At 51.8% G+C, this 24876-nt stretch overlaps 6 protein-coding genes across 6 annotated transcripts; 4 read left to right on the top strand and 2 right to left on the bottom strand.

Moving 5' to 3' along the window:
- Window positions 1-972: 972 nt before the first annotated feature.
- Window positions 973-1614, bottom strand: PG998_014756 (uncharacterized protein; the record flags this gene model as incomplete). Its single annotated transcript, XM_066881572.1, has 1 exon — window positions 973-1614. The coding sequence occupies one exon, from the start codon at window positions 1612-1614 to the stop codon at window positions 973-975; it is 642 nt and encodes a 213-aa protein (XP_066723417.1).
- A 3217-nt stretch (window positions 1615-4831) lies between these two features.
- On the top strand, window positions 4832-6108 carry PG998_014755 (LaeA-like protein; the record flags this gene model as incomplete). Its single annotated transcript, XM_066881571.1, has 4 exons — window positions 4832-5109; window positions 5277-5420; window positions 5479-5901; window positions 5979-6108. Coding segments are annotated over 4 exons (873 nt in total), but the record flags the coding sequence as incomplete, so codon positions are not given.
- A 2519-nt stretch (window positions 6109-8627) lies between these two features.
- PG998_014754 (uncharacterized protein) lies at window positions 8628-9194 on the top strand (the record flags this gene model as incomplete). Its single annotated transcript, XM_066881570.1, has 2 exons — window positions 8628-8687; window positions 8958-9194. The coding sequence occupies 2 exons, from the start codon at window positions 8628-8630 to the stop codon at window positions 9192-9194; spliced, it is 297 nt and encodes a 98-aa protein (XP_066723415.1).
- A 26-nt stretch (window positions 9195-9220) lies between these two features.
- On the top strand, window positions 9221-9802 carry PG998_014753 (uncharacterized protein; the record flags this gene model as incomplete). Its single annotated transcript, XM_066881569.1, has 1 exon — window positions 9221-9802. One exon carries the CDS (start codon window positions 9221-9223, stop codon window positions 9800-9802), a length of 582 nt encoding a protein of 193 aa, XP_066723414.1.
- A 5579-nt stretch (window positions 9803-15381) lies between these two features.
- On the bottom strand, window positions 15382-15888 carry PG998_014752 (uncharacterized protein; the record flags this gene model as incomplete). The annotated part of the gene is made up of 1 exon (XM_066881568.1): window positions 15382-15888. The coding sequence occupies one exon, from the start codon at window positions 15886-15888 to the stop codon at window positions 15382-15384; it is 507 nt and encodes a 168-aa protein (XP_066723413.1).
- Window positions 15889-16929: 1041 nt separating this feature from the next.
- Window positions 16930-18564, top strand: PG998_014751 (uncharacterized protein; the record flags this gene model as incomplete). Its single annotated transcript, XM_066881567.1, has 3 exons — window positions 16930-17528; window positions 17572-18524; window positions 18548-18564. The coding sequence occupies 3 exons, from the start codon at window positions 16930-16932 to the stop codon at window positions 18562-18564; spliced, it is 1569 nt and encodes a 522-aa protein (XP_066723412.1).
- Between the last annotated feature and the right edge of the window lie 6312 nt (window positions 18565-24876).

Here is a 24876-nt window from a genome sequence, read left to right as displayed (position 1 = left end):
TTCCTCGGGGTCTGGTCAAGATGAGATTGTCCATCCCCGTCTTGCTCGCTCCCATTGTGGGTGTGTTAGGCTTGGAAGTCTCACCTGGGGACATTGTCAAGTTCGAGTTCCAGGTGGGAACGCTCAAAGCCATAGGCTCCCTAGAGTTCGAACCTGATTACTGCCCCCACACACAAAGCTCGCCGCAACAAACGACGACAACCACTGAGAGTTCCTTGGATGCCCCGGCAACCAACGCCAACACGGGTGAGGCTCAACGTATCACGAGAACTGTAATACAAACTGTGTTTGTCACCATCACGGATTCCACCCCCAACCCAACTACAGTCCTGCACTCTGGCTCGGTCCGGACTGCAAGCGCCGATTGGACAGGTAGCGCAAATGGGACAACCCGCACTATAGGTACCATTGGTACAATAATCAGTCTCATGCCAACAAACAGCACGTTCGCCAATGTCTCTTTTATTCGCTCGCCGACCCCTACGGCGGGTCTAACGGTCACTTCAGATGGAAATACTCTAAGTCAGCCAGTCTGGTACTATTTTACGATGTTGATAATTGTAAGCCGTGTCTTAGATATCTAGTTAGTCCATAGTAGCATACATGGGAGAACCCGCACTACGATTAGATCTAACGACCAATGCGATCCTACCCCTGAGCCTTTCTAAGCGGAAGTAGGGGTTTGCGTTGCCATATTGTATTATGAACTCACGTCAACTGTGAATGGACTCGACAAGTCTTAATGTGCGATTTGGATACTAACCGGATCGTAAACACTGGTAAAAATTTGTACCGTATATGTATGTAGAACCGCCTCGTTACATATTGGTTGCCATGTTCCGGTTACGGCGTCACAGCACATGAGTACGTGTCTGCTACTATCAGTCCAGCGATCAATTTACCCAAGGATCATAGTCGAAGACATCTTTGATTTGGGACAAAACACCAAGTCCCTCTGATCTATCTAAACGTCTAGGCTAACTGGCCTCTGCCTGTGTTACTACTCCGGTTATGGGGTACAAGACTACCGTCGGTTGACGCAGGCGCAAGTTTCCGAGATTGGATCAGTTCCTCAGTTTCGCAATATAGTTTGTCTAGGTATTCCGTAGCTGGAGCGTCCTTGAGGAACTTGGCCACTTGAATACCTGCACTAATTAGCTGCAGGACATTCCTGTCGTCTTTTAGCGGCCGGGATTGGTGTTTTGCAGCATGGCGCATCTCCAGAGAGCTTTCTAAGATGGTAACCAGCTGCTTAATTTGTCCACCATAAATGACACGGCTCGGAATCCTCCTCTTGGTTGCCAGGCTCTTAAGCAGGGCCACCCACTCTGTCCATTCCCGATCACTTGGTCCTTCGACTGGCCGCTTATCCTCGGTAAGAGGGACCGGAAATTGGTATTTTGCCACGAAGTCAAAAGCACATTGAGAGAGCCGGTCGTTGACTTGATTCAACACGTCATCTTGTTCCTGCGCCAGTAAGTTGGTGGGTAAATGCGGCAGCTCTTTGTCGAGCGAGTTGATGTACTCCTGGGTCGGCCGTGGGAGAAACTGGTGTGGTCCGTCAAACACGCCTCGTAGGGTTCGATTTGCATTGCTGCTATCGCCTCTCGCCATTGTGTTGCTACCCCTGTCACCGCCGCGGTATTCGATTGAGCCAAGGGCTATATTCGGCTGCCTATTCGATCCATAGGGCGTTGGTGTTGCCGTGGGGTAGACATTGTTGCCGATGCCTCTGGTGCCCAAGAATGAACTACTTCTTCTCATCAGTTCTCGTCACAGCTCGCCAAAGGGCCAATACCATACTTACTAAGAGACATCATCAGTTCCATCGGTGAAAGCCATAGCCCTTGGGAGGGGTCGTCGTCGTTGTTCAAGAACGACTGGTGTGGTGTACGTAGCCCCATAAAAGGTTCGATATGGTCAAGTCGGGGGCACATGAGTCACTTCCAATTGCCTGGAATTGACTGCCATTTGTGGCTGCTAAAATGAAGTAAGGACGATGGGAAAACAGTATCGAGAGTAGTACTATAGCCTTATATAGATGGACAGCAGCCTATTGTGCAGGCAACCGCAGTCCCTGCAGTTGTTTTAACGTAGGCCTAAGACATGATGACGGGGCAAATGGATTGACCCACAGCACTCCAACAGGGCACCGATGCTAATACACCGAAGGCTATAGGGTGCTGGCGCTGCCGTCGGGCGAAGGCAACAAGGCTAAAATGGCAAACGACCTGGCGTTCCCGGCTACCGACTGCTGCGATTGAAGAAATCGGTGTCCCAAATTATGCGTAATGCGAAAGACCGTACAGCCAGTGACGGAAAATCCTGTCTAAGAAGTAGACTTTTGTAATGCTTCTTATCGGGCCTACGTCTTATCATGAGTCAAATCGCGTCTAGTCTGTTGCTTCCCGCATCAAATATGTTCGTCTTGGCTTCTTGGACCGACAATCCCACGAAGCGAGACTCCTCGTCAGGGAAGAGATAATCTCGGCTTCCTGCATGTCATTGAGCACGGCAATACTTTCTAAGTCTTGTTGTAGTAGTAGCGTGGAAGAGGAATGCTACCTACGCACTGCCAGAACGCCATGGCTTCGTGTGACAGCGTTGGGAGTCGGCCGTGTACGATCACGGCCTCACAAACACTGCCGAATCCTACGAGCCAACTCGTATTCAACATAGTAGCCTCCTCTTCGGATGGTCCAGGCGTGCATGATAGATAGGCAGCCTCAGATGCGCCCTATCTCACCTTGCATTTCGACCACATAGGAGATGAACGGCACTGATCTGTCAGCCGCAACTGTACCGATTTAGATTAGAGGCTGACAATACGGTACCTAGTCATGGCATCTCATCCATTGCACGACACTAGATATCGAGGGAGGCCTCCATGAGAGAAAGAAGATGGTTGAAACTTGAAATCAGAAACAGGCTTTCAAGTCGACCAACAGGAAACTGCCTCTAAGTCGGATGTGAATTTCCGCAGTCCTCGACAGCACTCGATGATCGATCTGCCCCGGCACAACTATAACACGTACATCCTTTATTAGACAGGATCAGACTTTCCTCCTTTTCTTCACTTTTCGCAACCACAAGCCCTCCATGACGATGTGCAGCGCCAAAAACATCACCATCGACACTACTAACGAAGCACACGGCTTACCCATCATGGCCTTGCCGCAGAAAAACGATCGAGCCCATCAACTAAAAGGCAGATTATCATTCCTCCTGCTTCGAGTTCTCCTATCATAGTCTATCACTCGAGCTTGAACAGCTAGGCAGTAAAGGTATCATGCCTATTATCCCGCCGCGGACAGAGACCTCGAGTCGATCCTTGATCCCAACCTCCAGGAACGGTTGCTCCGTGAATGAAGGGTTTGCATACACGAAGTGGCGTGCGTTGGTCTGCCTGAGGCCCCAGGATAGCCGACTTTACCAAAGGCAGCTGGATTAATAGACTCTACTGGTTATCGATTAGTATCCCTTCGCGTAATTTCATTCAACCTTGAAGGGGCAGTGTCACATCGAGCCGGGATCAAGCTAGCCATTTTCGACATAACATACACCTAATAACCATGCGGCGGTGTTAGGGTCGCGCCAATTCGGCCCTCCCTCAGCCAACATACACCCGCTTGCTGCAGTGACGTTCTCCGAGAGTGGCCGATGAGGTAGCCAGCAGAAAGTACGTACCGGGCGAGAAAGACCCCGTGCCGCCAGCAACGAACTACATCATCCCTGAAACTAGTATTACAGCCACGAGATGAGCAATATCTCCAGCAGCAAGGTCGGCATTGGGGTCGGAGCTGGGGTCGGGGCCCTGGCACTAATTACCCTGGACGTATTGTTGATCTTCAGGTGGCATAAGAATAAAGTCAATTCCAGACGGGTGAGTCCACCGAGGTAGGTACCTTCTATCATTAGGGTACATGACTAGGTTGTGCCAGGGATATAACCGTACCGTACGCGGTAGTGGAAATTTGTACCGTATATGCGTAGAACCGCCTTGTTATGTACATATTGGCTACCCTGTTTCGGTTATGGCGTAAGAGCAGATTGTGACTAGTCGTAGATACGGTCTTCGGTGTCTTGATGCGAGCCAGATGAGCAGGCGTTGCTACTGTTACGAACAGGCTAACAGGCTTCCCTGAAGCGAGGACGTGGCGCTATCGTAACCTCGCTAAAGCTCTCCAACTATCAAGCCAAATCCTTGTATCATGCCGTGTGATATGCCTGCCAAGTTACCAGCCGGGTTGTGCGTCCAACTTTATGCAGGGTACCAGTCAAATTGCATTCCCGGTTCAACCACGCCATTTTGGCGCACCCGTCGTGATCTACATCCGGTCCCATTAGCATCTTCTCGGAGCATCTACTCAGAGCAACTAGCCCTATTAAAAAAGGATATTGGGGAGGGACCTGTAAGGTGACATATTCCTTCACGAGCAAGGTGTCAGGGTCGTGTACGATATATTGAATAGATGCTCATAGGGGTATAGGTGCCCATTCACTGGAGCCTGGGCGACTCTGAGAGGCCCATGGAGTATTTGCATAAATATTGCATATGACAATTACTACATGTAAGCTAGCGTAAAGGGAGATGGATGAAGACGTGATCCTATCTATATATTCTTACCTTTGCTCTACACCCCTAGAAGCATCCACGTTCTTTGTTCAAGTCAACAAACTGTGGATTGTACATCGAACATGTGCTGTTAGTACTGGACTTATTCGAGTACTACAAATGGCTAACAACCTGGTGTATGTAATGGTCCTCTGCCTTTACAAAGTCCCTAATTTGTTTTGACTTGTCATACCACGTCAGTGCTTGTCGAACAGTACTAACCTGGAGATTAGGGATCCTCCCCAGGGAGCTCGGGATTATATAGAGTACTCCACAGAGAATGGTCGAGCCTATAGTACAAAAGGGAATTACCTATTTCCGATCGACGAGGGGGAGCAAGATAGGCTGGATCGTTTCCACAGCTTCTTCGTCCAAATCCGCCAGGCGATGGGTTCTGTCCGCGGCTTGCATGCACGACCTATAGAGAACAACGCAGTGCTGAGAGTTCTCGATCTCGGCTGTGGTACAGGAATTTGGTGTAACGAAATGGCCGAGTACTGATCATAGCACTCACTTGGAATGGGCATTCTTGACTGACTGATACATATAGACTCTATCCATCTGCAAAGGTCATCGGATTGGATACATGTTTAAGAATGCAGCCCAAACTGTATGATAACAGCAGATTTTGAGAGCTTTGAGGATGCTAATAAAAGCATAGAATCCCCCCGGGCGTCAGTTTTCAAGGACAGGATATCACCGACCCCAATTGGGACCTTGAAAAGGGTTCCATGGACTTGATCCATATGCAGCTTCTGGGAGGATGCGTTGCGAACTGGACGACCCTCTACCAAACCGTTTTCAAGTCAGTTACCACGTATTTTGTCAGATCTACGAAATAAAAGGCTGATTCTGTAACAAAGCCACCTGAAGCCCGGCTTGGGAGTTTTCGAACATATTGAGATCGATTTTCGTCCATTCAGCAAAGATGGCAGCTTGCCACAGGATGCAGAGATCTATCGCTGGACGGACCAGCTGTATGAAGCTTTTGACACACACGGGAAGCCTCTATGGCCTAGGGAGGACCTTGCCTCCACTCTCGAGGAGCTTGGGTTTGTAGAGGTGGAGCATCAACAACAAGAGATCCCATTTCACCCTTGGCCTGAGAGCGAGGACCAACAGGATATTGGACGGTGGTTCAATTTAGAGATGCAACCAGCGATTTCGTCTATGTCAAGAGCGCCATTGATGCGTTACGGCAATTGGAGATTGGAAGATTTGGTACTGTTTGAGAACAGAGTGCGACTCGAGATCTGCACTCATTCGAAAAGGTTTTCATGCACCATGTGAGTAATACAGTGCCCAATATGTAGCAGACAGCCTCTCTTTGATGGCAAGCAAGATATACTAATTACTTCTAAAGGCACGTTTGGCATGCGAGAAAGCCATAATGGGTGAATACATAGCTGTTTGAAGATGAAATTGGGATGAATTGAACGTTCCTCTAAGTTACTTAAAAATAGTTAATATAGGCTAAGGCACTTCGTCCAGAACTTCGCCTCTGTCCATAAGTGTAAGTGATGGATCAGTACTTCTCAACTGGGAATTCCAATTCCGTGCCTGACAGCCCAGCCGACCAATCGTGTTGAGCTGGCATCCATGCTTTGCTGCTTCATTACAGCACTGCACTTGGCCAGTTGTGGGGTCGAGGATCTCTCAGTGAGTTGCATATTCCACTACCTTCGTCCGCATTGCTCTCCACCTGTAATCTCTATTCTTCCATCCATGCCGCCATGCTTCCATCGCAGCGATACGGTGCGCAGTGTCCGCGCCAGCCACGGCAGGCCTGACCATCAGCAGGCCACGCCACCACCGCGCACGCATCTGAACTTTATTTTAATCGTTTAAAGCATCTTTCCAGACGAAATTGACATATAGACAGCATATTTAGGACAGCCACGGCAATGCAAGCTAACAACCAGCTCCTCACAAATTATATTGGGAAGCACGGATACACAACGAAGGGGATGACGTGGGGACATCAGAGCGGATGTGCTCTGAGAGTGGTACTCACGCCAAGCGCGATGATGAGAATTCCAGGCTCTATAGTCATGCGAACCAGAACTGTCGATATATAGCTATCTACGTATAAGTTACGAACAGACTAGCAGGTCCCCGCGCAGTGTAATGGTTCAAGCGGTTGATTCAACGGATTTGATCCCACTACATACGAGTATTCTAAACCTAAAGAAAGAAAGGAAAAGGGACCCGTTTCGGGCTGTGATTGTGGTCGTGTAGAAATAGCTTCGTGATGGTTCGAGGGACGCCAAGGCCTTCACCCAAGCCATAGCCCGTGACACTACCCAAAAATGAAATAGAACAGAACGAACAAAACAAAGTGGAACGAAATGGATAGCGTGGTGTGTAAATGCCAAGCTCCCTTGCTTCAGCCTATGTCCGCGCCTCTCTCCCTTCCCCCTGTGCCCTTTATCCGAGCCCCCATCAACGTCGGCGCTGGTCAAAGATGATGTCGACGACTTTTTGAATACCAATATAGGCGGCCGAGGTTATTGCACCCTTGGTTACCCCCAAGCCAATGAACGAAGGAAACCCCCGTCATCCGGGGTCTTGTGCGAATGGCGGTGACTGCGGTAGTCTCCGTGGCACTCTGGCTCCCTGCGTCGGCCGCCACGATGCTCTTCTGTTTTCTTGATAGACTCGGTCGGGGCTAAAGTTGCGGTTTGCACGGGGGGGACAGCTCATCCGTGAGGTCTCCCTTCTCCCGTAGTATTTTTGCGACTGTCCATCCCGAGAATGTTAACCACATAGCTCCTTCCGTCCAATGTGGGGGTTATCTAAAACACTGAGGATTACTTACAGGCATCTTGCCGAGGCTATGTATGTATATGAGTTTCTACTGAGCGATCTTAAACTGGCGATGATTTTGTGCGTATTTTCTGAATCTGAACGTTCTGTGTTCCGCGAGATGAAGACCTTTCAAAGGGAACGGCATGATACAGTCTTATAGTCGTCCAGCAGAGTCCTCTGACCGTGGAAAAGGCAGCAGAGCCGCATATTTTCCATTGTAGGGCACAGGGATTTTCCACTTTGTTATTTTGGGCGCTTATGAGTCGTATCTGCCCAGCGTTCCTTCGACCAGAGGCCCAGGCCCTCCTGCCAGTTCCTACGAATAGAGACCATGTGAACTACTATGATGTCACGGGCACAAAGGGGCGCGGAAAGGTCTATGCCCTTCTCGTGATGATGGAACTCGAAGCAGAGCCTCATTTTCGCATTCGAGAAGGACAAATGCTTCGACCACTCTTGACTTTCTCGGTGGGAGTTCCAGATTAATTACGCCCGATAACTAGGTCTACGAACACGTCTCACGCCAAATTCCACGAACAGGTGACTGCAAAGGCTAAAAGGGAAAAACGGGGGCACGCCTATTGGGCTCAGGCTTTCTAGAACGACCGAGACAAGGCAGCCCAAGGTGGTATGGCCCTTTACTTCTTAGTCACATGGTGGCACAGCAGGACTTGGGGCCTGGCATGCCGCCGGGCAAAAAAGGCCGAGCAGTTCGGGTACATCGACCGTCTCTCTCTTTCTCAGGTTATTGGCTTTGTAAATTATTGTCCGAAAGTGCACCCTGAAAATCACTACTCTTCCTGACATCGCGCGCATCAACCCTCCTGAACCCTGTTCTCTCCAGCTTGGCTACTGTCAACAAACGTTCCCGCCCGTCAGCCAGCTGCTGCCTAGAGCAGCCCAAAACGGCATAACATTTCTTCATCTCAGCAGTCAAACACCCCATTACATCTAGTCTACGGATCACCCAAATATTTCTTCAATTATTTTGGCTATGCATTGAAGCATCCCTTGAACGTGTCCTCTTCGATACCCACCATCCATCTTCGGTTTTTAATTCCGTAGGGTAACTCGACCTCTTGAATGTCAGACAAGTCCACCAAACTCTACTGAATACAACATACCCATACTCCGTACCCCCGTAGCATCCTCCCTTCCTCGGCTACCTACCTACCTAAGGTCATGGGTCAGATCCTCCTCTGGCATGAACGGCTACCTGTACAATGACAGCAAGGCTGAGCTGGGCTTAACAAGGATGCCGCAAGTCAGGACCTTGCCCATGGGCGCAGCAGGCAGACAGCGTGGATATATTTTCCTCCCGTGTGTCACGGTCGTTGGAATAAAGCGTTAGGCGTTTGTAGGGTGTAGAGAACCCGCATTACGATTAGATCTAACGACCAATGTGAGCCTATCCGTGAGCCTTTCCAAGCGGAAGTAGAGGTATGTGTTGCCATATTGTATTATGAACTCACGTCAACTGTGAATGAACCCGATAAGTCTTGAGGTGCGATTTGTATACTAACATCGAGGACAGGTCCCTACAGCCTTCCGTCAATCCTCGCTGATACATGCACGGCTGTATTCCACTTCGCCCGACGCAAGTGCGGCCGCCACGCGTGCCTCGCCCTCGGCACTGAATGCGCTCGAGAAACCCGACAGCCTAGACGAAGCCGAGTCGTCCATCTGGGACAAGCTGACGGCCGAGTTTGCCCCGATCGCACTCCAAGTCATGGATGTATCGGGCGGATGTGGATCCATGTCATTGAGATAACCTCAGAAACGTTCCGAGTCTCAAACATGTTGAAACAGCAGCGCATGGTCAATGCCGCCCTCGAGACCAGATCAAGTCATGGCATGGCCTCCAGCTACGAACAAAGGTACCCGCCTGAGTACGGCCCGAACCTTGAATTTTCGAACAAAGGCTGGGTGAAGAGAGAGACATGCAGAGGAGGAGGCACACAACTGTATAACATCATCATCACTGTGGAATGTATCTTATCACCGACGAGGGCTTCTCCAGGATGCCTCGGACTTGGACCATTCACACCCACTGAGCTGGATCGAGCTACATGTACATACTTGTACAAAACTTCGACTAATAGACGCTATGTGAAGGATAAGAATGTTCAAGGTCTCGCACGTCACGATCTTCTTGCCCACAGCGGCCTGGATGATGACCTCGAACACCTGGCGTTGCATATGCTCCTTGAACTTGTTGACCCACTGCAGCTCCACCCGCTCGGCCTGCGACGTGTGCGCGATGCGCGTGATGGTGTCGACGGGCTCCTTGTTGGGGAGCAGCTGCAGCTTGACCAGGCTCGATCGCATACCAGGCGTCCTCGTAGTCGAGTGTCGCGTAGCCCTTGGTCGCGCTCTTGAGCTTGTCGAACAGGCCGTCGACCAGCTGCGCCGTTGGCAATCGGTACTTGATGATGAACGACATGCTGTGGAAGAACCGAATGGTCCGCAGAGGTAATTACCCAGCCCAGGTACTCCCCGTCGTTGCGGTTGCTGAATGTAGGCGACTCGTCTGTCTTCCTGGTCTTGCATTTCGTGCTCGGAACTGCCATACCCCCTGCATAGTATTGCAACCAAGGTCTGGCCGGCAGTTCGAGGAAGGGTTGATCGTGCTCTCTCAGGGAATCTGGACAAGCTCGTCGCATCTCCAAGGCCGTCTGGGCACGGTCGGTGGTATTGGGGAGAACTTCAGTGGGCTGGCTTGGGTGATTATCCGTGTCATGTTGAGAACGATGAGCAATGCTGGCCCGCACCTTCCGACGCTCCGCGGCCGCCTTCACTCAAGGTTGACTTGCCAAATACTCTCTTGTGCCCTCAGGGGCGAGGGAGCCAGGGCTTCAAAAGCCTTGGCAGCGGGAAGGGAACTCGCTGCAGACCCTGGTGGCGGTACCTCGGAGGCGATTGTAAAACTTGCCTTGGCTATGGGCGCACCCGTGAAAGACATTTTCCGGCAGAAGAGGCAACCGTTCTGTCTAGGGCCGAAAGAAACTTGCATCCGGTGAATCTCGCTGCCATTGCCACTGGCAGAATCGCGGTCATCAGTAAGCAAGATTTGCTTCTTGGAGTTGGCTCCTCTTACGCTGCCTATTGATGTTTTAGCTTCATTGGCGAGTTCACAACAGAGGTCGGCAGAAGTTCAGCATCACCGCCCATCTTCGCCCTAGAGCAGGCTGCTAAACCTCTCCAATCAGGTTGTATTGGAAGTTCACCCCTTTTATTCCGCACTCTTACCAATAACAAAAAAACTTACGAAATGATGGCAACTCTTGGCCTGCATGAGCATCCAATTGTAATTTAAACCTATCCAGTCCTCTAGATACCTGTGGATACCCCTGGCTATGACGAAGCCCTTGATGTGACCTATGCTCGAGGCTTCTACCAGTATCGTAGGGTTACTTGCTTCAAGCGGCTCCCCTCACAAACCATGACTTCTTTAACCATCGTGATCCCTCTAAAGATGCTGCCGTCACGATCCAGGGCCCATACATCACTCTCCTCGAGGATTATCGCCTGTCAATGAAATGAACATAGTAGGACGTTCGCCAATCCGTGTTCCGAGCCGTGCTTCCTCTTCTGCGACCCGTCTGATGGCGTACGCGACCTGCTGCCCGTATTTTCTACACTGCAACCATTCACTTTCCAACTTTTCCAGCTGAGACAACGAGATTATGGGACAGCCCAAGTGGACGGGCTAAAACATTATTTTACAAGGACCACGACACCTGGTAACAAGTCACCCGAACCGGGCTCTTATGTAATAGAGCAAGGGAAACGAGCCAGGTGCCACAGTGGTATGATTCTAATCGCTGCCCGTACAGTACTATTGCTTCGTCGAGCAATACGAGGATCCGTTCGTAATTGGAGTGCTCTGGTGGTCCAATTAAGGGGTAGATGGGCTGCCCAGGAGCACAACAGCGGTGCCCCCAAGGAGGGGAAGCGAGATGAGTACGGAGGCTATCCATGTAGGATCAAGAACGACGGGGAAGAAGCCGGCCTCTGTGACCAGTCTTTACCAGGGTGACTCATCACTTTCCCTTTCTTTAGCAACTAGCCTGTTAACCTGAGTGGCGGCACATACTGGTACCGTGACGCTAAATATTCCAAAAAAATCGCAAGTCTACGGGCGGCGCTTGAGCATCATCGCTGGTCTGTGCGGCTGCTTGAGTTGTCCCTGACGGTCAAGTCACATACCACTTAGCCTTGCGAGCAGTGGACGCCATACGCCTGGATGCGTTGGACCAACAGCCTCATGATACTGGTTACACCCGCGATCACGCTTCTCGTAAAGGCCGCCTATCGAGGAGCTGATGACATGTGGAACGTTGGCTGTATCAGCAACCAGGTTCTACCCACCGTTACGGTGGACGTGAAAGAAACAGGGGGTCGCGGGAGACACTGAACTTCCTTTACCAGATCCTAAGTTACCACAACCTCTAGCTACCACTGGGAACAAGGGACAATGAGTACCTCGCACTGCCTCATAGATCTAGCGATGCGAACGACCCGGTAGCCGCCCGCTCAAACACCCAACTATCATCGGCCTTGTCTATTCTTCATATTTTAAAGGCTGTGTCAACTTGACGGGCACGCATTTGTACAGATCGGCCAATACTTATTTTCTTTATATATTAGACAGTTACACTGGGTCCGCGCCAGGTTATTACTGAGGAACGATCCATCCCGCCTTGGTGAACAAGCTGAGAAATCCAGGCGGCAGACTGGATTCGTAGAGCTTCATGACCAAACGTCTCTCATGGGCCCGGTGTAGGACCCAGAGCGTCATGTTGTAGGATTTTGACGAGATCAACAAGTCTATCCTGACCCTTACCTGGAGGACAATCCCAGTTCCTGTCCCCTGTATATTTGAATGGCCGGCTTCAGCTACTTACATGCTATTCCCCGTTTTTCAACACGCGTCTCGGAGTCCCCGTTTCTCGGCCTTTGCAGGGAAAAGCTTACCCCCTAACTCGAATGGCTTAGCGGTGCTCCTTGCCGTATAAATACCAATGCCAGTGCACTTATTCGTCGACTTATAATCTTCTCATCAGACTCCCACGAGCGTCGCCAAAAAGCCTACTTTCGAAGACTTCAATGCCTGGTATATATTCCTATCTCCTGTCTCCTATTTAAGGATCAATATTGTCTATGTTACAATCATGTTAGTAGTAACACTGAAAGTAGCCTACCACCCTCCGTCCACAAAAAGACCATTACTTGCCACAGCATTGCCTTCTTGCCTTCGTCATCCCCAACCCACGGGATCCCAGTTTCTGCGAGGCATATAACGAAGGTACGCCATAAAGTCTCTGGTATATATTATTCTAGTATTTCTTGCTAACTACTGTTTTACTTTAAAGCACGAGGCCACTCGGACAAATCACGACATGGCTAGGGTGAAGCGAGGTGCATATGACACAACTGGTGTGCCCAAGCCTCCCCCACGACCGAAGCCATCATAAGAGTCCCAAGCCTGTCTTTACTTCAGGGGATGACAAACACCGACTAACGGGCTGGGAGGAGACTTAGAATCATGGGCGAACGGTGCATGTACACTTGGCTAGACTGATAGAATGGAGAGTTCCTGAGATTCGTAGTAGGCTTCATATGAACACGCTTTAATAGAGGCCTCGTAATGCGAACCCCAGGGACGTCTTCACTACTAATATGAGTTGATTATACATTCATGGCTTCTCTTCCCCTCTCAGTCCCAACTGGGCTGATAGCCATCTGCAACTGAGTTTGGCCCATAGTGATTGTAAAGGGGGCTGCCGAATTGAGTGTACAGGTCTGGTGCTTTGGAACGTGTCTTCAGCTTGGTTCGCACCTGTTGTGCTTGCTGCTATGCCTTATTGGATTGCAATCATGCTGTCAGGAGGGGGCTACACTGAGTTGTCGGCGCGGTTCCCGACTGCTCAGTTCCGTCGGACAGAGGTTAGCCAAAGCACGTGTCGCAGTTTGGAGCTCTGTCCGTAATTGAACTAGAAGCCTAGTCTCACGTAGCACAGCCACATTCTTCTATGGCTGACAAGAACAGCCACCCCCTTAACCCGTTTCTTCCGCCGTTCACAGCAGATTGGTGTCGCGCAGGTCGCCGTGGTCCCCTCCGACAAGTGACGCCTCTGCGCCTCCAGCTCCTGCCTTGCAACATAGAACCCTCTCGTCCATTCTTGTATAGATATCAGTTTTGGTGTTGAGTTTAGGCACACCCCATTTTCTATGGTGACCTGTAAGAAAATTTGCAGGTAGTGGTCAAGGCGGCGGGGGTACCAAGGGGAAGCCCAACTGTGTAAGATCTAGGATACACAGATTCAGGTGATCCTGTGTCATGGAACATCATGTGGCGATCAACACAATGTTGGAACGAGAGTCATTCGTCTGGATCGTCATATTTTCTTGGTGTGTCATCCCTTGACAGCTTGTCAATCAGAGGCCGTCCATTTTGTGCATTCGGTTGTTTTCTCTAGTTGAGCGCATGGCTGATCATGGCCTGAGTAACCAACCTACTAAACTTAACCAAATTTAGGCGTTAACCGCTGCCTGTCAAGTATACCGACCTGTCCTATGCGGGGTTGGCGCGACCATTCCCGTCAAACCTTCTGTCACTCTTGATAACACCCACGATCGCAAACATTAGTCATATTGACAACCGCACAATGGGCACAGATAACGAAAGCCCAGAGACTCATGCAGAGTCGACTCCTGCATCCGAAAAGTCGAATTCGATACGCGAGAGTGCCGACGCATCTGCACCCCCATCGGCTCGACCATCCTCACACCCAACACATCACATTGATGGCAGCGTAATGTCGCACGATGATGTTGAGGTATCCTTGTCTAAGTGCATTTTCCCTTTCTTCCAGTAAGCGGTAGGAATTCCCTCCCAAAGGTATTCTGGTCCAATACTGAACAAGACAGCAATCCTTAACCACTGCCATTCGGTCCATAATGCCACGCTTCTATATGAGGTGGTGGCGTAGGCCGACTAAGAGCATTTGGTGCTTCCCGCTGAACAGGAGTTAAGGCTCGAGGCGCTCCACCGGGTCCGCTTTGAATGTCGGCTGCATTGTAATCCCGATGCGCTGGGTGCGTTCCGGGCGGCGGGTAATAAACTACGTGTGGTACATTTGGTGGCTTTGGGTGATATGGATCGATGGAACGCTCCGCCTCTTCAACATTGTTTTTAGGAAGCGGATCTTGCCCATCACGTGTGTTCGTATCATCTGGACGCTTGGCCTTCTTCAGAAGAACAGACGCCAGAATTGCGCCAGTTAATAGAGCTAAGGTACCAACTCCAACGAGAAGACCTACCAAGAGCCCAATTATGATATTATCATTAGTTCCGCTAGATTGGATCGTCAAAGGATAGTAAGGAAGGTCTATTGGAGTGGTTTGGTTTGCCATGGTGTAATTGATAGGCTCCTCTGCGTAGCAGTTTATATAGCCTTCGAAGTTCACAAACATATAGATAGAATGCTGAACAACCTAGATATATATGTGTATTCAATACATCATAATACTCCATTATTGGTGAAGCATATAATATACCCCCTCTGGCTTTTGACTGGCTTTAAGCTCTTTTAACTTGGAAGCAAAAGTTGCTCTCGTCGATCGGGACCAAAAGGGCAGTTTCTGCCATTCCACATGTACTTGCATTTGTGGACCTTGGTTACCATCTTTCGATCTATTTCTGACTTACGCTTCTTCCCCTGGCAGCTCAGAAAATACTGCCAAAACCATTACCCAATCCTGGCTTGACAAGATCAAGAGGAGGCACATCATCGGACCGGGTTCCATGATCCGCAGAGCTTCAGGGACGGCAATTCCACATCCTCCAGCTTTGTCGATACCGCATACTTCTAGAAGTGTAAGCCCTTACTCGCTTACAGATTAGGGCGCACCGCCTGCGTCGGCAAACGAAAAGAGCGATACACCATCCAACTTCACGGATTTCGAGATGAGCGGGTACAAATACCCTCGCTCCCAAAGCGCGACACCGCTGTCGAGTGCAGAGCATAAGCCTCATAGTATAATAGGTTACTCTTGTCCATTGCGCCATGAATAAGCTTCCCAACTAGTGGAGCAGCACCTGTGACAAACAGCGAGAGTACAAGGTCAGGCTGGTCCAATGCGAGGCATTGGCCTATGTAGCCGCCCATGGAGACACCAACGACATGCGCTTTCCCGCCGTGGGCGTGCGATTGAATAAGCTGTGCGACATGCCAGGCTGAGTTGTCGGTAGTGGCCGGTTTAATGCAACGGGACGCGGAATGCAACGGGAGGTCGGGGAGAAGGACGTGGAAGTCAGAGAAGTACGGAAGGACGAGCGCAAATTCGAGACGACACGTAAAGCCTCCGTGGAGAAGGACGATAGTTGTAAGTTTATCGTCATTCCATGAGGTAAATGACAATGACTTGGCCGGTGCGTCTGCTGGAGAAGGCAAGGCCATGGTGAGAAATGTGAAGGCGAAGAGTCTTTGAAGTGGAATCAGTAAACGTACAGATTAGTTTAGGTATTCTTATACGTGTTGACTCCGGGCTCTAATCGCATGTTCTTGAATAGGAGAGCCCGAGTAACGAGAGAAGTTGTCATCAGTTCGGGCCAATCTAGAGGTCGAGCAAGTGAGCGGCTCCGGGCTGGCTTCGGTGCCCGAGAAGGAACCCGAATTACGGTGGTACATTAGATAATGGGTTGGATCTCGCTGCTGAAGCTGATGAGTCAGTCAGTAGGGATTGTGGAGGCGGGATTTTCGGTGCTTAGTTGGTTCGCGCGTGCACTAGCTTATTTATGTTTATGGTGGGGTGTTAAACCTCAACACCCCACATAAGTGTTCTTAGCTCGTGCGTTATGGCGCTCCCTAGAACATTTTTTAGGTGGAATCAGGAAGATGCAAAGTGAGCATTGACCAATAACAAGGATGCCGATACATCTATTATGAGAGCATTGACAGAATTGGATTGATCATTCTTAAGACACGAAAGTGTTCTCTTGAGCACTGATAACATGGCCCGATCAACTCAATCAATTACACGAACGGAGTTTATGGAGTGGAAGTGAGGTCCACGGATTTGAAGACGTGGAGTGTAGTAGATTGATCCGTGCAGGGGTTGAATGCAACGCTATTCCGAGATTGCGATGCCGAGTGGATGCCCAGAACTATTTATCTTCTGGATATCACAACCATTCGCTGGTCTGACCACTCGCATTACCAGTATCCTCGTCCGAGCGGTCCCTGACTTCGTGAGTCTCCACCTTTCCGTTTGTCGGTAAGAACAACGGGTCTAGCTCCTCAATCAGCCCTGCTGCCAGCCAGCTAACTTCACAACATTTCGCTCATCGAAATGGTAGGGCATCATCTCCCCGGAAACAACATAAAGTGGGCCACTTAACCTTCAACTGTATCAGCGAATGATCCAACACCGTCCCTTTTACATACTATCGCTGTTCAACCATGGTGACCAAGGAAGTCTATGGATGAATGAATACCAATATGGAAAATGACGCATTATTGAAACGTTTGAAAGAGCTAGAGCGTCGCGCCGAAGAAGCAGACCAACGCGCCAAAGAAGCAGAGCAGCAACGCCAACTGGAGCAACAACGCGCCGAAGAAGCAGACCAACGCGCCGAAGAAGCAGAGCAGCAACGCCAGCTGGAGCGACAACGCGCCGAAGAAGCAGAAAAGGTTAACCGCCTAACGACCCTCTCCGAATATCTCGAAGCCTGCCACGAGTTTGTCTACGCAAAATTCCAGGTCGAGCCAGATAAAAGTCTTACATCGAAGGGTCCGACCACGAACCCCCAAAACAAATATTGCCCGACGCGCCTCATCCCTTGGTCAGACTTCATCGACCAGCAAAGGACGGTGTTCGGCGACCTTTATTCACTATGCCCGACCGAAACTAGAGCTTTCGAGAGTCTGGCGTTTTTGCACGGGCTTGGAGAAAGGATAGCACGAAAACGGATTGCCAACGAAAAAGATCTCGAATACTTTCAGCACATCAGTGTGGAGGATCCCGTACGATCGATTGTCGAGCATCTTGTATCTGTCGACGAGGTCAGGGCGGCTTTTGCTCTGGGGGATGGTATCGTGTTTGAGAACCACCCGAATGCTATTAGCGACATCTCCGAAGAGGTCGTTGACCGCCTTGCCACCTCACAACGACCACGCACCCCCGACCAACCTCGATTCGAACGCCTTCGACTCCGGCCCGATCAAATCTGCATTTACAGGCAGGGAGGGCGAGACTTCGACACAGCGCACAATGCTGTACATCAACGAGTACAAGGCGCCTCACAAGATCACTCCCCAGCATCTCCGCGTAGGGCTTCGCTCGATGGATATATACAAAGAGGTCGTGAATCGGGCTACGATCCCAACCGCAGCGGACCCCGAGGCTCTGTTCCAATACCATTCGGAACGGCTCGTCGCGGCTGCCATAACACAGACGTTCCACTACATGATTGAAGGTGGACTGGAGTACGGCCTGGTCACCACAGGAGAGGCAATTGTCTTTTTGAAAGTGGACTGGTCCGACCCTACGACCCTACAGTACCATCTCGCCGAACCGCGGGCAGAGGTGGTCGCGCACCCGCGTGATGCGCGTTATTGTACGGCGGTCAGCCAGATGCTTGCTTTCAGTCTGCTAGCGCTGGACTACTCCCAAGGTAGACGGTATCATCGCCAGGACGAGCGTGAAGCGGTCATGTCCAGTCTAAAGACCTGGTCAGAAGATGTCGAGACCATACTCAAGACGATACCAGTCGAACAGCGGAAGGCACCATCGAGCTCGCCCGCCTATGAGCCTGACCCATACAGCGATGTTGACCGATCGCCATGTATGTCGCGGAAGAGGAAACCAAGGAAACCGCCCGGGAATATGACGAGGATTGGTGTGCCAGCGCATTCGCCGGAGTCATCCGACGATGAGAACACGAGGCGAATGCAGGAGACACCCACGCCACTTGAGCCGAGGCGCAGCGGACGGATTCAAGCGGCGCAGCGGGCCTTGCCCAATCACACGCGGAAAGACGGTCACGACGCCTACCGCAGTCGCCAGCAAAACGATGGATACTGTACAGAGGAATGTCTGCGCGGTTTGACGCTACAGACGAAGACGCGGCTTGATGAAAATTGCCCCAATGTTGCTGCTCATCGACACGATGGGGATGGTCTCCACCACCGCATTAGCCATGCCAGATTTGTGACACTGCTCCGCGACCAACTCAAGCGCACTCTTGACGACGGGATCGAGAGCCTCGACAAGGGAGGTGCTCGTGGGGTCCTCTTCAAGGTGACTCTTCTTGCATATGGGTACACCTTTATTGGCAAGGGCACGGTGCCGGCATTTATCGAGGATCTCGAACACGAAGCAAAGGTCTACCAAGCCCTGCAGCCATTGCAGGGTAGAGTCACGCCGATCTTTCTCGGGGCAATCGACCTACGTACAATATCACGCACTTACTACTACGACTTCCGCGTCCGAGTTCAATACATGATGTTTCTGTCTTGGGGTGGTGCTAGCTTGGACTCGGTGCGCACTACAGGCGACGATGGCGATCTAAGCCGTCAATTAACCCACGCAATCCATGCCCTGCACACTTGTGGGGTTGCACACAAGGATCTACGGTCGCCTAATATACTAATAAACCAAGAGACTGGACAGATTAGGATATGCGATTTCGAAAGGGCTGTTTTGATGGAGCGCCCTCGGCTCCCTCTTGGGTCGGTGGTGCCAAATAAGAGAAGGCTCCCGGCGAGAAACAGCGGGGTTGGAAAGATGGGTCGTGACTTGCCTTATAAACGGCAAATGCGCGAGGATTTGAACGCAGTCAACATGATATGCTTGCGATAGGTATAAGTACGAAGATATCACAAGCGGCAGCTTTGACTGGTTATCTTGCAGCATATTTTCAGGTTCAATTCATTGGCAAACGCTCTAAACGCTAAATGCTACTCCTTCTGCTCCCGTGACTCCCTGGTCCTAGTCTCCACGAGGATTCTGGTGTGAAGAATTAGTGTGCGACGTACAGCCATTTCCTATTCAAATCGAGATGACTTGGAGAACATCGCTAGGATGGATAGTAAAAACTTCATTCCCACGGATTCCTCCAGGTAGCTGTCCTCGGTATCTACAGACTCGAAGTTAATTAGTTCGCTTTCTGTACTTCAATACAAGCATAGACAGAGATGCCGCTTGTGATACCTTCCGTATCAACATGTGCCACGTCTTCACCCAAACGGCATACCGCTGAGACTCGTCCGAAGGTCCTCCAGCATGCCCACCATCTTCTTTGCCAAGGTCTCCCGCTGCAGCTTGCGCCTGTCGTCCTTGTAGTAGTCTGGCGTGCGCCTCGCCGCATTCTGCACAGACCCTCTTGGACGGCCTGCCTGTGGCAGCTTTACACCGCTTCCCGCCATTCTGGGAGGGAACTGCCGTGGTTGAGTCGACATGATCGGCGCCAAGGGTCTTCTGGCCGTCACCCGGCTATTCCAACGGACAGCTCTCTGCAGCGACGCATCCATCGCGCCGTGGTCGGCGTATCTTGTGGGTGCTGGCCAAGCACCTGCATTCGTCGCCGCGGCTGGTGCAGTGTTTGTCGTGGAGCTGGGCTCGGTGCGGGCGGGTTGCGCCACTGTTTGTCGGGGAGCTCGGGCGACTGTTTTATGATTAGCGTCACGCGGTCACTAGCCGAGAAGCTGTACTCACCTTGGGGTGTTTGGGTGGAGGCAGCTGTCTCGGACCCATCTGCCTCGTGGGACTGTTGAGAATGACAGTCCCGCCGTCATCGTCGGGAATGACGTCGGGGTCGGTTTCGTACTCGGCATCCGCATCGCTGTCTATGCCAGCAACGGCATTCGCGTCGTCGCTGGCGTCCGCCTGGGCCTCGAGACGGATGCCTTCGACTTGGCCGCTCGATCGCGTCGCTCGGCCGTGGCTCGGTCTCGCATGGCACGCGGCTGATCCTCGAAACTGCGGCTGTTAGTAACAGAGCTGAATACACTCGACGGAACGGTAACCGGGACATGGGGACGGACAATCCTGTTGAGGTCCGGCACGCGCTGCCCGCGTGGGACGTGCATCGCCGTCTCCATCCGCTCGTGCGTCGGGTTCCAGTACGCAAGCGCGCTGAAGACATCGCAGAACCGCCCGAGGTCTTGTCTTGTTCTGCAGCGACAAGCCGCTCTTGCGAACCTTGTCTTTCTGCGCCTTGGTATGGACCATGACGGAGGCCTAGCTACTAATACGGTTCGGGTAACTTGCTGGACTCTCTTGGAACATATTCCTGGTGTCCATGGAGCTTCAATAGCGTCCCGCGTAACGGTAGATATACTGTAGTCATGCTTGGCTTGCGGGTGTCAAATGGGGATGGCATGATGAGCTCGAGTTGGGCGAACGTCGCCAATGCAGCTGCTGATCCGGTTTCGAGCCCATGTTGGCGAGAGGGATCCCGGGCCAGCTTCTCTTCGACGCGTCTTGAGGAGAAGTTGCGCAGTTCAGGAGGATTGGGCAGTTGGTTCACAAATGACGCAGGCTCGCGAACCGGCTCTACGCTAAGAACGGTGGGTTCTAGACCTGGCCCGCTAGTGCGCTAGTGCGCTAGTGCGCCATTGCTGCTCTTCCGACACTGCACTCCGACGGTAGGGCCAACAGGTCTGCAGGCAACTATGAAGCCAGAACCGGAAACAGCGCGCGAGGGTCTTCGAGCTCTCGACGGATGCGGCGATAGAGAATACGCTGCTGAATGATTCAAGCTCCGAGGCGACCGACCTTTGCCAGAACGGTACAAGCAGAGCGGTGGGAACATCAGGCTCTGTCCTGCGCACCAGAACATGAGCTGCATCACAAGCTGTCCGTCCGGCGTCCATTCCTGTCTCTGAGTGCCACTTGAGGACGGTTCCGATTCTGCATTAGAATCAGGCCAACAAAACTCAGGAGCGAAAACAGCCCGTGAGACTTTTCGAGCTTACGCAGCAAAAATACAGTACTGTATGTCACTGGATGATTCTGGCTTCATTCGGAATCGGCATACCACGTCGATAATGGTACAATTGAATAATACGATCGGGGGGACCAGAATGGTAGTTGGGCCTCCCAGTACCATTCTGCATACTACTCGATGGGAATTGGAGGACCCCCAGAGTGCCTCGTGTGAGCCAGCAAGTGCGCCACGGCCAACAACGGAACACAACAATATCGGCGCTGCTGTCCGCTGGCTTTGCTCATCTGGACCGGCGGCGCCTCCAGCAGCTCTGCGTCCTGAGGTCGACATCTGCCCTACCGCCGCTTAACGACGCAGAGCTGGAGAGATAACTTTCGACCGACTACGAAAAGGCATTTCCTGATCGAGAGTCTAGCTTCGCAAGATGAACTGCACGTAAGTCACACCGTCAGTACTGCACCGGTCTCTTTTGACGACTGTACCTTGAGGTACGAACCCAATAGGACCGGAAGTCGCTTCAGGTAGCATGGTCAGAAACAGATGCAAAGGCCTGATGTACGATACTGGTAGGTACGAACCAGAAGAGCTACATTGGGGCTTTCGGGTACAAGGAGCACATACTATTATTTGAGAACCTGGGAGAACAATCAGATGCGTTTCGGCTGCCTGTCGTGAATGGGACCGGACTAGCCCAAAGCAAAGAGCCACAGAAGCACTTCGGCAGCTACGAGAGGCCCATACACATTGGGAGCGGTGGAATGCGAGTCGTCGGCGAAGTCCAGCCATGGGATCAGAACTTGTGCCAGCCGTGCAGCATAACCTACCCCCAGTCCTCCAACTCTGCAGACCGTCGGACTTCTTGCTCGACAAGGATAGCCAGTCGTATGGGCCGTATGAGCAGTATGGCGGTCGCTACGCGTGGCAAGCAGGCACCGATGACATCTCACATGTTGACCAAGTATCCAATCTGGAGTAGGCCGTAGCAAAGGACTTCACAAGCGTAGATGACCAGCACGACCACGAAAGCGCACTTCTACCGCCCCCAGCACTGGAAGCATTTGGTACTCTGGCATGGGCCACGTCCGTTTTCAGACGTTCGCTGGCAGCCAGCATGTCAATGCCGTTTCTTCTGCATACCGTAATACGGCAGGTCGTCTACGGTACGTCCGTACGGGACCATAGCTACGCCAGCATCGAATTTGACGCAACATGGTTAGACCGGCTGCCAAGAAGCACTTCCTAATTGAGAAATCGGTAGCTTCGCAACATGATCAACCCATAAATGGCAGGTTGGGTACTGTACTGTATTGCGCTGGTGACTTCTGGTTACTGGACCTCGAGGTACGGAGCCTGGCATATCGGAGTAGCTTTCGGTAGCATCATCAGGAAACGGTGCAAAACGAGTGTGCTTTGCCCAGAGATACGGGGAAGTACGAACCAGAACAGCAGCACGGGGGATTCGGCGTACAGTGACCCCGAGCTACTCCGGGACTGCGTACGAGTACGGCCAGATGCATTTCGGCTGCCCTCGAACGCTGGGTATGTCGTAAGGACGGAACTAGCTTACACCAGAAAAATCCTCTGTCAAACTCTTGCGACTGTCGGCTCCCGTTCAGCTTGTCTGGCCGAGTGGGCGGATTCAACCCTCAGGCTCTTCGCGACACAGGTCGCTTCTAGCTGCCACGGTAGACACTGACTTCCCGGAAGGCCCGCTGTTCCTGGAATGGCAGGTAGAGACGACCCCGACGCTGAGATGGTGCGAAGCAGTGAGAAGCACAGGTCGGGCACGGTGCTGTACACTCATCTTGAAGGGCTTTGCGTTTTTGCTCATGGTGGCTCGGTCACAACTACGAGGAGACTACAGACTACACAGACTACAGAGACTACAGAGACAGCTGTCGTCTCCCAAGTCTAACCTCCGCCAAGGTCATTAGATTCAGATAGACCGCTCCAGACGACTTCGAGTGTGACGGCCCTGACAGTGGCAGTCAATCAACTTGAGCATGGTAAACACGAAAGCTGGAAAAAGTCGACATGACATACAGGCGCAGCATGAGCAAAATCCAATGTCTATTGGGTGACAGACAATCAAAAGGCGGTCCGCGCACTGGCACGAGGCCCAAAGCAGCTACGACCTACACAGCTCGACTGCTTGGCCGGCACAGGCCGAACACCCATTGGCCCGTTGGGTGGGGTTAGCACCAGCTGATCTCGAATTAGCGCCATGCGCTGCCCATTTTGTTGGACCTGTCCTGCTGTTATAAAGACCACTTGCCTCCCTTGCCTCCCTTTCTCTAGTGACCCAATCTGTCGGGACACATTCCTCCCTTCGGAATGCCCGAGCAACCGACAATCCCCGACAATCACCGACAATCGAGCAGTAACGTGCATCACCGAGACGAGATGCAGCGGCGTGGTCAATCCACTCCATCCGACGGCTGAGGATTGCGACACAGGTCATGGAGCGAGGTCATATCGAAAGGACTACATTATCGAACCGATTTCAGTGTGACGAAGTGGTGGCCCATGGTGGACATGTCTGTCGCAACTCTTCCAACCTGCTTTTCACAGGCCTGCGCGTTCCCAGTCCTCATCCTGGCACGGAACCTCGCGCCGATTGCCAGCGCTCGCCGGGCGGCTTGACGAGGATGCTATGGCGAACTGCTGGCCAAGGGTGAGCGGCGATCCAGCTCCAGCTCGGTCCGAAGGAAGGCGTGTTCGAGGGGTTTGGGTTACCCCTCTTCTACCGAACGTGGTGCGATTTCCAATAGTGTGTCAGCGCTTATGCTGCGCTAGCAGAGATTGCGCTTAGTTAGGAAGATTTTGGGAAGTTGTTTCGCAAAATCAAGGACAAGATGTACAACAATCAGTAGGTCTCCAGTGATGTCGGGCTTCCATAGCGGGCTCATATCCGGTCTTGCCCAGGGTGCTTTACCAGGGTGCTTTACCAGTACGGCAGATGTGCTCTAGGAGTGTTGACGAGACGCGGTGCGTCGGGACTTTCGTGACGTAGGTGCGTCGCAGAAGTTCAATTGTATATTTTGCCCACTTACCTGTGTCTTTGCCCGTGATTCAGCGCCTCTGAGAGATCGAGAGGTCTACTCTTCTTGTTCTGCATTCGCTTGTACTGGTGTTCCCAGGGCCAGGCCTCGCTTAGGTGTCCCTTGGACGCTGGATCCGCCTTGCATGCGTCACCAGGACGTGCCAATCACATACCTGAACTAGGAGCGGGGAAGCCCTCCGCATCCTTGGCGTTCATTGGAACACCCGAATGCGCATGAACGTCTCCACATTGTAGCTCCCACATTGGGTGTAGGATCCGATCAGGTGAGCAAAATCCGATGCGGCAGGTCGGCGGCTGGCGATTGGCGATAGTATCCAGGCAAGAGGCTGTGCAGCAGGTGTTGGCCAGTACAATGCCACCTTGTTGCGCCTCAAGATGTGGTGAAGGCAAAGATGCTAAACGAGCTAGGACGGGACAGAGCATGGCCACTGC

The sequence above is a fragment of the Apiospora kogelbergensis genome (assembly GCF_038363985.1).
Source record: "Apiospora kogelbergensis strain CBS 113332 chromosome Unknown utg000013l_segment0_segment0, whole genome shotgun sequence".
NCBI lineage: Eukaryota > Fungi > Ascomycota > Sordariomycetes > Amphisphaeriales > Apiosporaceae > Apiospora > Apiospora kogelbergensis.
Note: the sequence above shows the minus strand (reverse complement) of the source record. Positions and strands in the feature narration are given on the sequence as shown.